The 14,732-nt window shown below is 42.3% G+C and overlaps 1 protein-coding gene across 1 annotated transcript; it reads right to left on the bottom strand.

Moving 5' to 3' along the window:
* Positions 1-1,446: 1,446 nt before the first annotated feature.
* Positions 1,447-14,315, bottom strand: TMED7 (transmembrane p24 trafficking protein 7). The gene is made up of 3 exons (XM_032425200.1): positions 13,819-14,315; positions 8,691-8,936; positions 1,447-4,497 (listed from the first exon to the last, which is right to left on the bottom strand). Exons 1-3 carry the CDS (start codon positions 14,008-14,010, stop codon positions 4,261-4,263), a joined length of 675 nt encoding a protein of 224 aa, XP_032281091.1. The 5' UTR covers positions 14,011-14,315; the 3' UTR covers positions 1,447-4,260.
* Between the last annotated feature and the right edge of the window lie 417 nt (positions 14,316-14,732).

Genomic DNA, 14,732 nt, shown 5'->3' with positions numbered 1-14,732 from the left:
TAGAGATTAATCCACTTAATCACTGGCCTAGTTGGACAACCATGGGCTTCCCCTGTGGGAAGACAGAGTTAAACTCCTTGGGGAGTAAGTCTTTAGATCCTGTAGTCTCTTTACTTCTAGCATCCTAGAATGTCTTGAGACTCTCCAAGTCGATTTTGCTTCACTACTTATGTAACATTAGTTGCTCATAGAGCTATCCTGTCTCCCTCAACTAAGTTAGGTTCCTGGGGGTCAGACTATCTTATTCATTTTTGAAACGTCTAGCAGACTATTAAGTACACAATAGATAAACGCTTTCACATTTGTGTTACATATTATTTAAGAGCCATACGAGTAGAGGCTACAGAAAGAACTTCAGAACCTAAAGATCAAGAGACTAGAACTGGACCAATGAGAAAAACAGAGCTATTTATGAAGTGCTTATCTACGATAGGCACTAAGTGTTTCATAAATACCTCTCATTATAGTAGATATTACCTTAGCAGTAGATGAAGAAACAGAAATACAGAGAATTCATAAAATCCTTTGTGTGAGGTCACACAACCATAATCTGAACTTGGCTGTGACTCCAAAGCCAAAAAGCCCTGAAGTGCCGTTGAGTTGTACCGAAATCAAGATAGCTAAGCCTTCCGAGATCTACCCTTAATTGGTGTGTGTAAGGCGGTGCTGCACAGTGGCTGGAGAGGGCTCTGGAGCGGGACTGCCACGGGTCACACTGCTGCTGCTCACGACTGAGATATAGGAAGGTTCCTATGCCTCTGTCTCCTCATCTGTGAAATGGGAAGAATATCCTTAGTTCACGGGATTATCGCAAAGATGAAATGTGTCGACACAAGTAAAATACTTAGCATAGCACCTGGCACAGGGTAAGCATTCAATAAATATTAACCTATGTTTGCTGTTCCTTCTCTGCTACTTTTGTTGAATTTTGCCCAGGAACCAGGATGTCCCCTACGACTGCATTATGAAGGGAAAGGAAAAAACCCGAGGAAACTTGGTATTGAACAACCTAAGGTTAATTTACTTAAAAAAAAAAAAAAAAACCCACAAAAACGAAGAGCTTTTTAGGGAACTGAGGGCTTAACTCCTTTTCACCTAAACTTGCAGTAAAAAATGCACAAAGGTTAAAAAGGAGGTAGTTTAGAGTTGATATTCCTCTTCTTTATCTTTCTTGGCCAGCCCCTGAGATGTTTAAATGAAATACCAAATAAAAATCACTCTCTCAGGGCACCTGGGTGGCTCAGTTGGTTGAGTGTCTGTCTCTTGACTTCGGCTGAGGTCATGATCTCAGGGTTGTGAGACTGAGCCCTGAGTTGGGCTCCACGCTGGGTGTGGAGCCTGCTTAAAAAAAAAAAAAATCACTCTCTTGCTACAAACTGTACCCCAAGCTGCAGGTCTGTAAGGAGCTTTAAAAAGACAAATCCTGACAGAAACAAATGAAGTCAGTTTGTTGAAAGATTTTTTTTTTATTCTACAAGAATTGATTGGTGCAATCCTAGAGAACCAACATGTGTTTAGAGAAATTTTTCTTTTCAAAAGTAAATGAAAACCCCCTTTGGATTATTTATATATTAACTTGTTTAATTTTTTAAAACAATAGTCATAGGCTCTGCTTTGTCCTATTTAACTATAAATGTTACACATTTACAAACTGAAGCAAAAGTGGATGTACAGAGATTTAAATGAAATCTTTCAAAGAATAAAATTGCTTTTCAGTTCACTGTATTTTCAAAGTTGATTATCGTATCAGTCAGGATGAAAGCTGTGAACCACAAACCATTTGTTTCTTTAATAGAAAAAAGAATGTTTAGATTATTAGCAAAGTAATATCTTTAAATGGATCTTCACACAGTTGAAATTTTAGTAATAAACTTGTGTATCAAGTCCCTTTCCATTATTTATTTTACTTTAAAAATATATACAGCTAGTGATGTTAAATATATATTCTGAGCCATCTGTCTAAACATAAATATTTGGGAAATTCAAACTGTTCCAACAAGTTATGAAAGGATTAAAGAAAAAAGATGAGCTACAAATTATATAGTAGGAGGAAGAAAGAAAAAAGGTCTTAACATTTAGGTCTGGATAGAGATGTATTTTCTAATTTACATATACATACCCAGTTGAGTATAGACAGCCATCAAACTTGAACCAGTTACATACAGACTAGACTAAGCCTGTACTATTTTCTACAGCGGGTAACAGTGGTGATTTCAGAAATTTTAACCGATCTCAATAGTTTCATCAAAAGTTATCTGTAGTAATAGTCTAGTATCATGAAGTTCTGATAGGCACAGATCAGATGACTACATTACCTATGCTAAACTCCGTGCACTGATGATACCTGACTCTGCCTCATTATGGTGTTAAGTGTCCGAAGTCAACAGAGCAGACCGGTAGCCAGAGAGGACGACAAGGGACGCACGCCCGTGCTTATCAATCACATTAACGCTAGTGCTGAAAACGTGCAAATCTAAATCTAGAGGGACACTTAGAAAGCTGCACGGCAACTCCACTGCAAGAACCCAAATAGGTAAATCTGCAAAATCTGAGACTTCCAGTTCCTGATACACAGTTTAAGGAGTTGCTATTTGGTCTTGGAAATTCTTAGAATTCAAGGGTTGAAAATGGTTCGTCCCTTGCTACACTGTGGCAACTGAAATTAGCAAGCATGACAACTATGAATTTGTTCTGCTCTTACACGCAGAAATGTATATGCTTTTTGAAGACAGTTAAAGATAGGTTAGCATTAAGAGTTAACTTCTAGTCCACAGTGATAAGTGACTCGAACTGCTATTCTATTCTAGCTATGTGCCACTTACCAGAATCTCTACAATAGGACAGTCTTGCTCAACACTCATCACTCTTGGGTGGGGGAGGGAGGCAGGGCACAAAGCAGTTGCCTTTTTTTTTTTTTTTTTAACAGCAGAAAAGCTTTAAACACCTATAGAGTTTCGTATTTGTCTTGTATTCTCTTCTGGAATACCTGAACAAATCTGATAAATCAATCAGCTCAGTCTACACAAGTTATAAAATACAAACACAGTCTAAACCCTATAGTGTACAGAATACGCACTGTTTAATAGTCATTAAATGCAGTACAATCGATGAAGATGATCAAATGAGAAACACACGGCAGTCTAAAGTTTCAAATCGTCTTCGGGTGGCTGACCAGAGATTGTACAAATTACATGTGCAAGACAAAAACCAAAAACCAAACCAAACCAAAACAAAAAAGAAAGACAGAAAGAAAAAACCAAAGAAACTAACTTCTCAGTGCATCACACCCATCAGGATAAAATATATGGCACTTTTACAATACGAATATTACAACTGTTAATTTAAGCCGGGAATGACTCAGACACTGAAGCCACATTAGGGCACGAACCAGCCAATCAAAATGTTAAAACAAAACAGACCACCTTTCTTCTTTGTAAAAGCAATGAAAATGTAGTAATGTGCGGATAACTCGCTAAAACTTTTCTCATTTCACTTGCCTCCCACTATAGAATCTTAAGTTGTTCTGTAATTACTCTACCTGTTTTAACAGTCTGATTTTTAAGGCTTGTATAAACTGTTATACTATCGAAACATACTATTTTCTCTGTGATAAGAATGTCTTCATGAAAAAAAGAATGTATCTGCTTATAAATCACAGAATAAACACACAAAAAACCAAAAATCTGACATTTTCCAAGCTAGCAAGAAATAAATTTTACCATGATGCATCGATTTAAAGTTATATCAATATTAACTAACGTTTCCATGGTGGCTTCCCCCCCACCCCCAAATTAAACAGTGCAGAATAGGGCCTGGGCTACAGTTAATCACTTTTGGTTTTCTGAAAAACAAAACTGCACTATAAACAATTAAAAGGCAATTTTCTTCCTCCACAACACAAAGATATTAAATTGAAGGTTTTTAAAATATCCACTACCTATAAGAAAAGTACTTTTAAATGGCTAAAAGAAATCAAAATACCAGTTTAGTGTGCGAAGAGTAGATAGAAACAACCGAGAAAAGATCATTGGTGCTGACTATTGAACATGGGGAGCCCAAAGTAAGTTCCGAAGTTTTTCTACCTTTACAAATAAAAAAAGGTGTCCTTTCCACAGCTTGGGGATATGCACTGTACATCCCCCCACCAAGTGTATGAGTAAGGTTTAAAAATGTTGCCAACATTAAGTTCTTCGGTACCTAAAACTAATCAGAGGACAGCAATATCATGGTGGCGATGGTGCGTCAATTCTCAAAACGTAGTTAGGATCCGACTCGAGTTGTGGTGGTTCTCTTATCTGAGAAAAAGCTTTTCAGGAGAAATACCTGCCCTATGCTGACCACCAGGAGAATGAGGGCTTCCCCTACGGACCAGTAGGCCACTCTGGTATTTAGGTCTTCCGCTCGGCTTCGGCCTTGAGCTTCTCTCAAACGGAAATGAGTCTGATAGTCGATGACCGACTTTAGAGCTTCATGAATGGAGACACAGGCAGATTCCATCTAAAGAGAAAGATTCCCAGTTAGTATGGGTAATTCATCCTTCCATTTGATCTCCATTCCTCATTTGATCAGCCCGCTACTAAAGTGGCACTCGCTCGCTCACGCAGGTAGGCCCGTGGTGCTAGCAACGCTGTCCTCCCAGCCATCCCCACCAGGACGACCGGTAAAGCCAGAGACTCGGCGAGGCGGCGGCTTGCCCCACCTCGGAAAGTCACAGCTGTGGCACCTGTAAGGGACCAGATGGAACGCTGAGCCAACAGTAGCAGAAACACTTATTGGTCACAGTTGGCAGTTACAGAATTTCAAGTTCAGATTCTTGCATGAAGAAGAATTAGGAAGACAAGAATGGCAGGTTGGTAAATTTGATGAATAAGAAGAATACAAATCAAAGCCCCGATATATGCAAAAATAAACCAAGTAGGACACAAAAATAGATTTAGTCAAAGTTATTAACTATTTTAAAAGCAGAGGAGTCTGAGAGTGATAGGTCAGAGCATCAATGTCTTTGTTTTTTATTTTTTTATTTATTTTTTTTTTTTAAAGATTTTGTTTATTTATTTGACAGAGATACACAGCGAGAGAGAGAACACAAGCAGGGGGAGTGGGAGAGGGAGAAGCAGGCTTCCTGCAGAGCAGGGAGCCCGATGTGGGGCTCGATCCCAGGACCCTGGAATCATGACCTGAGCCGAAGGCAGACGCTTAACCATCTGAGCCACCCAGGCGCCACCAATGTCTTTGTTTTTTAATTTACCAATTTGCTAAACATGTCTATGTCTCCTCCCTCCTGCCAGTCAACTGAGCCAATACAACTGTTCTCAACAGGAAGAGGTTTCAGTTTCACCGTGCATCAGTCTGTGAGTCTTCATCTGATGGCACTTTACCTTTCTACACATTCATCACATGATCTGCTTTGAGAAGGGTTAAATGTCTAAACCTTTTTTCTTACACATCACAGTGTAGTGGTTTTCTACTGCTGAAAACTTAATCCTAGTGATGAAATACTTTATTATTAAATTATACTTATTCTACATCACAAAGCATATATTAAGAATTTTAAAAATGATCTGAGGGTTTTTTCCCCTCATCACTAAGGAAGGAACATATATTGTGCACAGCCACACAAAAGAAAAATATTTCTATGACACAGGACAGTGACAAGGACCACTGAGTGTGGGAAGCAGGGGGAGGAAGGTGGTGAACATTACTATTTTCCTGTATTCTGGAAAACTCTCCAGTAAGTGACGTTTATCTTAGCAACCTTCCCACGTTCCTTTTTGCTCCTCTCTCTCCTTTTGGACCCCAACATCATTAAGCTAACTCAGTCACTATAATACCTGTATGTCATAAAGTTATTTGGACTCACGTCTCCTAAAGTGTTTAAACTTTTACAGCTTCTTCCCTCCTTTTACTAATAAATCCAAAGAATCTCTCAAAAGATTCTGGGAATATTTTTTTCCTGCCTTAATTTTAGTGAAGGAATATAGACACTAGAAAAGAATTCAAACATTTAATAAAGTTCTGTCAAAGTATGAAAGAAATCATTTATAAAAACAGTCCATTAAAATGCTTCTAAAAAGTGTGAGTAATTATGTGGTCCACAAATTCCATGTACCTATTAGGATACTCGAACGTTTTTGCTGTTCTTGTTTTGTTTAGGCCCTTAGGAATCAAATATTAGCAGAGCTGTGCTAAAATGAATGACTTCTAATTTGTGGGAGGGGGCTACAGAGGTGCTTCCAGCCGATCTCTACTTTCCATGCATTCTCAGAGTGGTGAGTGGTACTAACCCTGGACATATGCATAAAAGCAAGGATCTGACACAAATTCAGAATGGTTAAGGATTCCCCTAAGCCCAACCCGGAGTGAGGGTTAAGAAGTGCTGGATGAAAGAAAATCACAGAAATTAAGGGACTAATTGCATGGATTCATATAATTTTTGAGACAGAAAATGTAGGGAAAAAAGGGAAACGCTAAGCGGAAATGTTCGTATTCAAGTTCATATTCAAAAGAGCACAGTACAACAAACCCTCATGTCAGTAACAAGCACATGGCTAATCTTGTTTCACCAACACATATTTCTCACCTATTTTCCTCCCCACTCCAATTAATTGAAGGCAAATCCCTTGTGTGTTATCATCTCAGCAGTACTCTTACACTTTATACTCATTTCTGAAAAGCAACGCTGAAAAGTGTAACCCCGGGAGCATTATCACACATCAAATAATCAAAAACAGTTTTTAAAATTTTTCAATAGAAAGTTAATGTTCAAATTTCCCCAAACATCTTAAAAAAGTTGTTTCCAAATCGGAATCCAAACAGCTCCGACACAATCATTTGGCTGATGTGTCGTTTAAGTCTTCTTGAATCTTTAGGTTCTCTTTCTGCTTCTTTCCCTTCCCATCTGTTGAAGAAATGGGTCCTCTGTCCTGTAGCATTTCCAACTTCCTGGGTTTTGCTGACCATATCCCCATGGTGTTCCTCCATCCTGTTTTTCTTACGAACTGGTAGTTGGAGCAAGAGACTTGAAGGGACTCAGATGGAATGTTCTGGGTGGGAACACCTCCCCAGCAATGTTGTGTACTTCATTAATGTGAAGACACACAGAAGACACACAATGCCTAGTCATCTCTCCATCTGGAAATGGTCATTAGGTTTAGGTGGTATCAGTGTGATCCAGTCACTATAAACCTCCCCTCAGCCTTTCACGGAGTGGTTTTAGCAGTGACCGGAAATCACGATCTACTCCAGATCCATCGTCTTATTAATAGGTGAAGAATGGTGATTTACAACAACTCTATAATTTTTCTGCATTTATCAGCTGGTAATTTTTTTCTATTCTAAGGTGTGAACAGCTGTTTTGTAAGTATCACTACCGTATGAGGGACTTACTAGCTTTTGAAAGGAGAAAAATAAGACTAAGATAAAAAATGTGAGATGAATAAAGGAGATTAATGGATACTGACTGCTTTATTACCATGCATTCCTTATATTTACCTATTAAGGTTTTTAGGGCAAGCTACCTTCTTATTCAAATTAAAATTCATGAAGCTTAAGTTATAAACAAAGGCCCCAAAGAAAAATCTTTTTATAAAGCAAAGTGCCACTCATACAGGATGCTAAAATACGAGAGAACATTTCTAAAAGTATGAGCATGAATACATCCTGTTAATGCTCACAGGAGGTTTAGAAATTAAGGTTCTTACACATTATTCAAAACTGCCTCTATCACCACGTGACTTTGGCCAACAGACTAACTAGAACCTGGGAAGAATGAAATACCAGTTTAAGGCCCTAACAAGTAGGTGGTAAATAATTCCTCTGGATATGTAATTGAGAATCTTTTAGATACAATCTAAGCTCCGACTATATTTAAACTAGAAATTAAAGAGCCCTTCTTACCACCTGAGCAGCATCTGTCCATCGACTTTAAATTTCTTTCCTTATCTTTCTCTCTTTAAGGTCTTCCTCAAAATAAAATCCAATCTATCTTTACCTTTCCTCTATTTTTTTTTAAAGATTGATTTATTTATTTTAGAGATGGCTGGGCAGAGGGAGAGAGATTATTCAAGCAGACTCCCCGCCAAGCACGGAGCCGGGAGCCCAACTCGGGGCTCAATCCCAGGGCCCTGAGATCAGAACCTGAGCCAAAATCAAGACTCAACTGCTTAACCAACTGAGCCACCCAGGTGCCCTTTAACTATTTTCTGTTAGATGACTTACCACTAATCTTTAATATTTTACTTTACGTTACAGCAAACATTATTCTAACAGCAGCGTAAATGGACACTAAATCCTGGTATAACACTACCCTGTGGCATATTTACATATCAATTAAGGCATCATTTTGTTTCCAGTTACAGCAACCTGCCAGGTTATGAAGTCGCATCCCTCCATGACTTCAGAATGCGGGAGCATGTCCAGTCTTCCTAAATGTCCTTTCCCACTGAAGTGACCCTCCTATTTCAAGGCTTATTTTCTTTACACTTAAAAGTTCATAAAATCCTTCAACAGTTGTTTTCACCAAAAATGTCCAAAGTTCTCTGTGAAATGCTTAATCTATTCTAAGAATTAAGACAGATCTTAAAGACTGTGTAAAAGTCTCAAAATTCTGTATTCGTCAATAAGTTAAGGCATATTAATTTATGCTCCCCCCCTCTTTAAACACACCACTATATTGCTGACATTTTATTTACCTGGGTAAGAGCACTGACTCGGTTCTCGCTAGGAAACAAAGGTGGGTCCTCTCCAACTTGAAAATCAAAATAGACGGTTTTGTGTGTGAAAGTAGAAAATTCATTGCTGAAACAAAATTTGTATGTCCCATTTTTGGAGGCTGTGAAGGTAAAGCTATCATACTGTTTCTTCATCTCTTTGTATAACACATTACCATCGGGATCTTCTAACCGACAGTCTACATCATAGTGACCGCCAGTAATCACCTATGGAGAGAGAGAGGAAAAAGGAAGATATCACTGCAACTAACAAGTTTGAGAAAGCAATCAGATTTCCTGTTAAAATGACAATAAGGCTATCGGCAAAGGACTTTCCCTATCACAGGCAATTTTACATTTTTTTCTTTCTAGCAATGGATGGAATTTGGGAGGCAGATGTCAGTTCAAGCTTTATAGAAACGGAACAAATTTCCTTGTGACAGCAGAGAGGGAACTAGCTAACCAGCCAGATGACTGTTCAAGTTAAGGGAGGGCTCTTACATCACTTGATTCTCCCAAGGGCCCTACCAGAGAGGGTTTTCACCCTCCCATCTGACAAGCTGAGAAACGGAGTTAAGACAAGCAACCTACCCAAGATTGCTCATCTAGCAAAAGGCAGAGGCAGAACCTGAACTCCAAAGTCAGACTCTTGACCCTTAAGCTCACTGCCATGTAATATTTTCCCTCCCCAAATTTTCTCCCCTGGTTTCCTCTCTGCACCATCCAAGCACACACACGGATAGTGTGGTGAAGTAGGAACGGAGATCGGTCCTTGGCATGCCACCCAAGCATGTTTCTATTATAGAACTTCAACTCATTTCACTGCCAAATTACGAACAGGTTTGTTTCGTAAGTGCTTCTATAGGTCAGTTATATGGAATTTGATACACATTTTGTTTTGAACTACATTATGAACTGAATAGGCCTGTGGGCTATTCGAAGAGTTTATCATTATTTTACAAACTTGTTCCCCAGAGAAACATTAAGGACTAAACTATATTGTTTGTACACTTGTGATTAAAACAAAAACAAAACAGAACAAAACAAAAGCAAACAAATCTTCCACTTATCTGGAAAGCTTGTATTATAGGGCAATCACATGTGAAAGGAAAGCCAGGGGTAAATGAAATGTTCTGAAGAGGATTCTGGAGCTGTTTTGAAGGGCTTATGTTTAATCAGTTACAGTTTATAGGCCACTGGGGTTGCACAGAAGGGAGGGAGATTTTTCCTGAGGTAACGGGACAGGCATAGTCAGAAAAGGATTAGGGAGGAGAAAAGCCTCCTTATAGGAGCAAGAATTAAGCGGGAAGAGAGAGGGAGGGACATAGGAAAGAAGGGGCGCTGGCTGCAAAGTTGGGAATGATGTGAGAGACATGGGTTTGAGGGCTGAGATGGGGGCAGCAGGGGCACAAGCCTGTACTTTCAGGCTTGAACCCTCTTGGTTAGCGTAATATTGACATTCTAGGTCTGTAGGACAGAGATTAAACTTTGCACTTCAAAGAAGGACTGGCTGCTAATGTGACCTTTTGTCACTTAGGAGACAGGATGGATAACTGAACTAACTACAAGATCACTGTGATAATTAAATGAAGTATAATTATGTACTTAGGGAACTGCAAAAATATGCAAATATTAACATAGGGATATAATGTTTCGACATAAAAAGTGTCTTAACAATTGGGCATTTACCACTTCTCCAAATGTCAACCACCTTTCCTCCAGGTGAAAATCATGACTTCATTTTTATATACCCAAGCGTTCACGTGTGGCCGCTGTACTTTGAATCGTCAAATGTGTTCACAAACGTTAGAGGACCAGACTTGATCACCATGCTACTTTTCCTCCATCAAACTTTAAAACAAATGATCTTATTTCAGATAAAAAGTACCCCTTCACAATCTGCCTGGTCATGGAAATTAGAAACTGGGAATCATCCCAAACTGAGTGTCCCTACTTGTCCAGTTCTCACAGAAATCTCCTGACGTTACTGCCTCTCTCAAATTCATCCTCTCTCTTCCATTCCTAATCCACAGCCTAGACAGGACTAAAGCCACAACTTCCTAAAAGGTCTTCCCACAACCCGATCTCTCCTCCCTCTAACCCAGGGGTTCGTTCTCCACCTCAGCTCCCTTAGGGCTGGATAATTCTTTGCGGGAGTTGGGCAGCCTCTCTGGTTTCCATCCTCCAGATGCCAGTAACACCCGCCCCACATGTCTGGTGGGGGCAATCTCCCCACCTCCCTATTTGCTTAAAACCTTTTCTCAATTCCTGTGGCCTCCAAAAAAATCCAAACCTGTTAACAATGCCACACCACTCCTCTGCACCTCCTTCAAGGTAGCCTCGGCACCTCTTTTATACCCTTCCTGACTCTGTGTTCCAAAAATAGCAGAGCGAACAAGTCTTTGTTCTACACCAGCAGGAACAGCGGCAGGTTAAACAGGTCCTGTCTGCTAAAGAATCAGGACCCCCAATGACAATGCTTACCACTTTACAGCTTATTACAGGAAAAGAATATAAACTACCAGAGTCAAAAGCTGTCACACAGAAAGAGGTTGGGAAGTTAGGTGCGGTCCTTTGTCCTCCCTCTCTGAGGACTGGAGCCGGACACAGACTCTTGGATTAGGAACCACCCAAGTGTGCAAGGAACATCTTGGAACCAGGGAGCCCAAAATCAAGGACTGGCTGGGTTTTTTCTATTTTGCTGGTCACATTGACATATTCCTACCATGGAACCAGTCTCAACAGCACGGCCTTTTCGGGGGGCAGTTTCACCAAGACTGTTTCATCATCAATCTCACTATTACCAAGAAACAGTGCTGACAAACTGGTAGGAACCACCCCTAAAGCCCTTGGACCCACAGTTACAATGCAACACTATTACTCACTGTATTTGTGTGGGCTCAAGCTGATTTCAGGAATTGAGTCTCACAAACTACCTGCCTAGGATGTCCTTTCCCCTCTGCCATCTTGTAGAGTAACTCCCATTTCTCCTAGACACAACTCAAACATCAGCCCCTCTGCCACCTTTCCCTGATGACCCCTCCGCCTCTGGCCAGCACAGTACCAAGCGTGCACTTTCACTGTTGCATTTAATACTGTATGACTGTAATGTGTTCATGGAAGCTCCCGGAGGTCAAGGTCAGTCTTACTGATCTTTGGGAGGTGCTGTATATAATAAAGGAGTTAAGAATTTAACCTGGGACTGCATACGGATTCTGCTACTGGCTAAGTTTTGTGACCCTGGGTTTAAAGCTTTCAAAGCCTCAGCTTCATAAGTAAAAAAGAAGTAAGAACTGTATCTATTTCCTATGGAGTTGTCCTGAGAATTAAGTAACATACCTGAAATACTTGGCATACTGTCTGCTACGTAACAGATGCTAATTTTTTTTAGCCCGGAATAGTAGTGGTAGTATTCTCAGCACCAAGCACACTGTCTGACGCTGACACCTGAAATACTCACCCTTTTATATTACAATTCCTGCTATCTTGTTTTCTGTCCCCTGGCTCTAATCCATGAAGTTCAACAAAACCGAAGGGTGATCCTCAGCCTCCCTCCCTTCACTCATAGAAGCCAAATCATCACCAAGTCCTGCTGATTTCACCTACTAACTTCTCTCCAATCCCTTCACTCTTCTCCTTCCCCACAGCTCCCACCCTAGAAGCCTGGACCACTCGCATAGGCTGTCTTCCACAGCCACTCTCCAACACTCTAATACTTTCTCTACCTGCACAACTGAATATCCACACAGCTACCAAAAATACCTGGATCACAGCACTGCACGGCTTACAACCCTCTGAGGGCTTTCCCATCTCTTAGGAAAAACTAAAATCCTTAACGAGGCCAGCAAGGCACATGGTCTGGCCTCTGACCTCCCTTCCTCCAGCTCCTTATTCCCAACTATCCTGGATCTCTCGATGGTCCTCAAGTACCCAGTCACTCTTGCAAAAGTCAGTCTTCCCTCACCCTCCTTACCAAAGTATTTACAACCAATCCTTTAGAGTTGAGCTTAAAATCACTTCCTAAAGGAAGCCCTCATCGATCCCAAAGATCAGACCATTTTATCTATTTTCGGCTCTTAAAGCACAGTCTTTTTTTTTTTTTTTTTTAAAGATTTTATTTATTTATTCATGAGAGACAGGGAGAGAGAGAGAGAGAGAGAGAGAGAGAGGCAGAGGGAGAAGCAGGCTCCCTGCTGAGCAGGGAGCCCGATGCGGGACTCGATCCCAGGGCCCTGGGATCATGACCTGAGCCGAAGGCAGACGCTTAACCATCTGAGCCACCCAGGCGCCCTTAAAGCACCGTCTTGATGAATGAGCAGGTACTAAGACAAGGGAAGGATGAGTAGGGAATCAAGAATGACGGCAGTGACCCAATCCATTTGGACCACTTCTGTAATCACCAGCACCTACCACTCAACAGCTGCTCAAATATGTTAAGTCAGTCTACCAAGAAAAACAGAAATAAAGACTGTTGTAACAAACTTAAAAAACCACATTCTGTGAAATAAAGTTTGTTTTCTATAAAATCCCAAAGACGAAAAGGGGCCTCTCACTGATCACAGCCCTTTGCAGAATGAAGTGTTCTACACTACACCTCTGGCAGGTGCTCATCCAGCCTCCAACGGAGCTCTTCCTATGACAGGGACAGAATTCACCAAAAGTCCTAGGAACATCAATGGAAAAACTGAAAAGCAGTGGAATGAGATACTGGCAGTACTTTAAATCTGATTGAAGTGGAGGTGGGGGTCAGGGAGAGTAGGGGACCGGACACTGAGCACCACAGCACAGGAAGAACTTTTTTTTTTTTTTAAAGGATAGTCTTCTAAGGAGGAAAGTTCAGTAGGCGTTAAAACGAAGGGCATTAGAGCATGAAGGAAAAGTCACGGCCACAGGAAGCATTTCTGGGCTTCACTCATCTTCCTATCTGGTCTAAAATGGCTCTCGCCCCAGGCTTAGAACAGGAAAGGCAAATGCCCCGCTTCGGCTACCTAGAGGTGATTCCTCAGCCAAAGAATGGAAAAACCTCGGCAGGAGGGAGTCCGCAAGCAGGCTGCAGCCCCGGCCCCGGAACCGCGAGCTGGGGCCCCTGGACTTGGAGAGCACCGAGTACCTGGAACTCGAGGGTGCACTTGGTGCCCTGCGTGATGTCCTCGTAGAAACACTGCTTCGCATTGTCCGGCAGCTCGAAGGTGATCTCGGAGGCGCTGCCGGGCCCCGGCACCAGCAGCAGCAGCGCGAGCAGCCTGCAGCCCCAACGGCCCGCGGCGGCCGCCCAGCGCGGCGCGGACCCCAGCCCCGGCATCCCGAGGCGACGGCGGCGGCCTCAACGGAGCTGCCGGGAGACGCGGGGTCAGGCCTGCGCGGACTCGCCGCGCGCGGCAGGCCTCAGCCCGGGCGGCCCGCGAAGACGCACGGCAGAGTCGCTCCGAGCCTCGGAGAGATTCGGGCGGAGGGACGAGCCGCTGGGTCCCGGCGAGCGGTGCGCAGGGACCGTGACCAGGCGCCGGGAACGACCCACGGAGCAAAGATAAAGCCGGCAAAACACGGGCGGAAAAAGGCCTGAAATGGCCGGAAGTGGGGCGAGTGCCTGGTAAAAGGGGGCGGGGCCTGAGGCACCTGCTCCAGCAACCCGGATGTGCTCTCCCCGGCAGAGGCGGAGAGGCGTTGGAGTGTGTACGTGGAAGCTCGCGAGACGTCGGCTTGGTTTCCGTCGGCGCCGGAGGCGAGGGGCGGGGCCATCGTAGTGAACGTGGCGGGGCGGGGCCAGAGAAAAGGGTGGGTCCCGCTGGTGTCCAGGTGGGGCGTGCTGCCCGCCGGTACCGCTTCAACCTCCCTGCTTCCGCGTTGGCTTCTGTACAATGAGGATAATACTACCTAACCCAGAGCATTATTACAAGGCTTCAGTACTTGCAAAAAATACCTTACTTTTTCATATTGTAAGCACTAAGTCAGCTTTCATTAAATAAAAGCAGACATCAATTGAGTGCTCCTTATCATCAGGCACCGCGCTAAGCCTATTGCACG

The sequence above is a fragment of the Phoca vitulina genome, unplaced genomic scaffold, assembly GCF_004348235.1.
Source record: "Phoca vitulina isolate PV1807 unplaced genomic scaffold, GSC_HSeal_1.0 scaffold32, whole genome shotgun sequence".
In the NCBI taxonomy this organism is placed as follows: Eukaryota; Metazoa; Chordata; class Mammalia; order Carnivora; family Phocidae; genus Phoca; species Phoca vitulina.
This window is presented reverse-complemented; position numbering and strand designations above follow the sequence as displayed.

Excerpts from the sequence above, each read along its gene's own strand:
- TMED7 (XM_032425200.1), bottom strand. The coding sequence starts at position 14,010 with ATGCCGGGGCTGGGGTCCGCGCCGCGCTGGGCGGCCGCCGCGGGCCGT. Across the intron at positions 8,937-13,818 it reads AGTGCACCCTCGAGTTCCAG|GTGATTACTGGCGGTCACTA; the intron begins GTACTCGGTGCT and ends CTCTCTCCATAG. Across the intron at positions 4,498-8,690 it reads GAGTCAGTGCTCTTACCCAG|ATGGAATCTGCCTGTGTCTC; the intron begins GTAAATAAAATG and ends CTTTCTCTTTAG.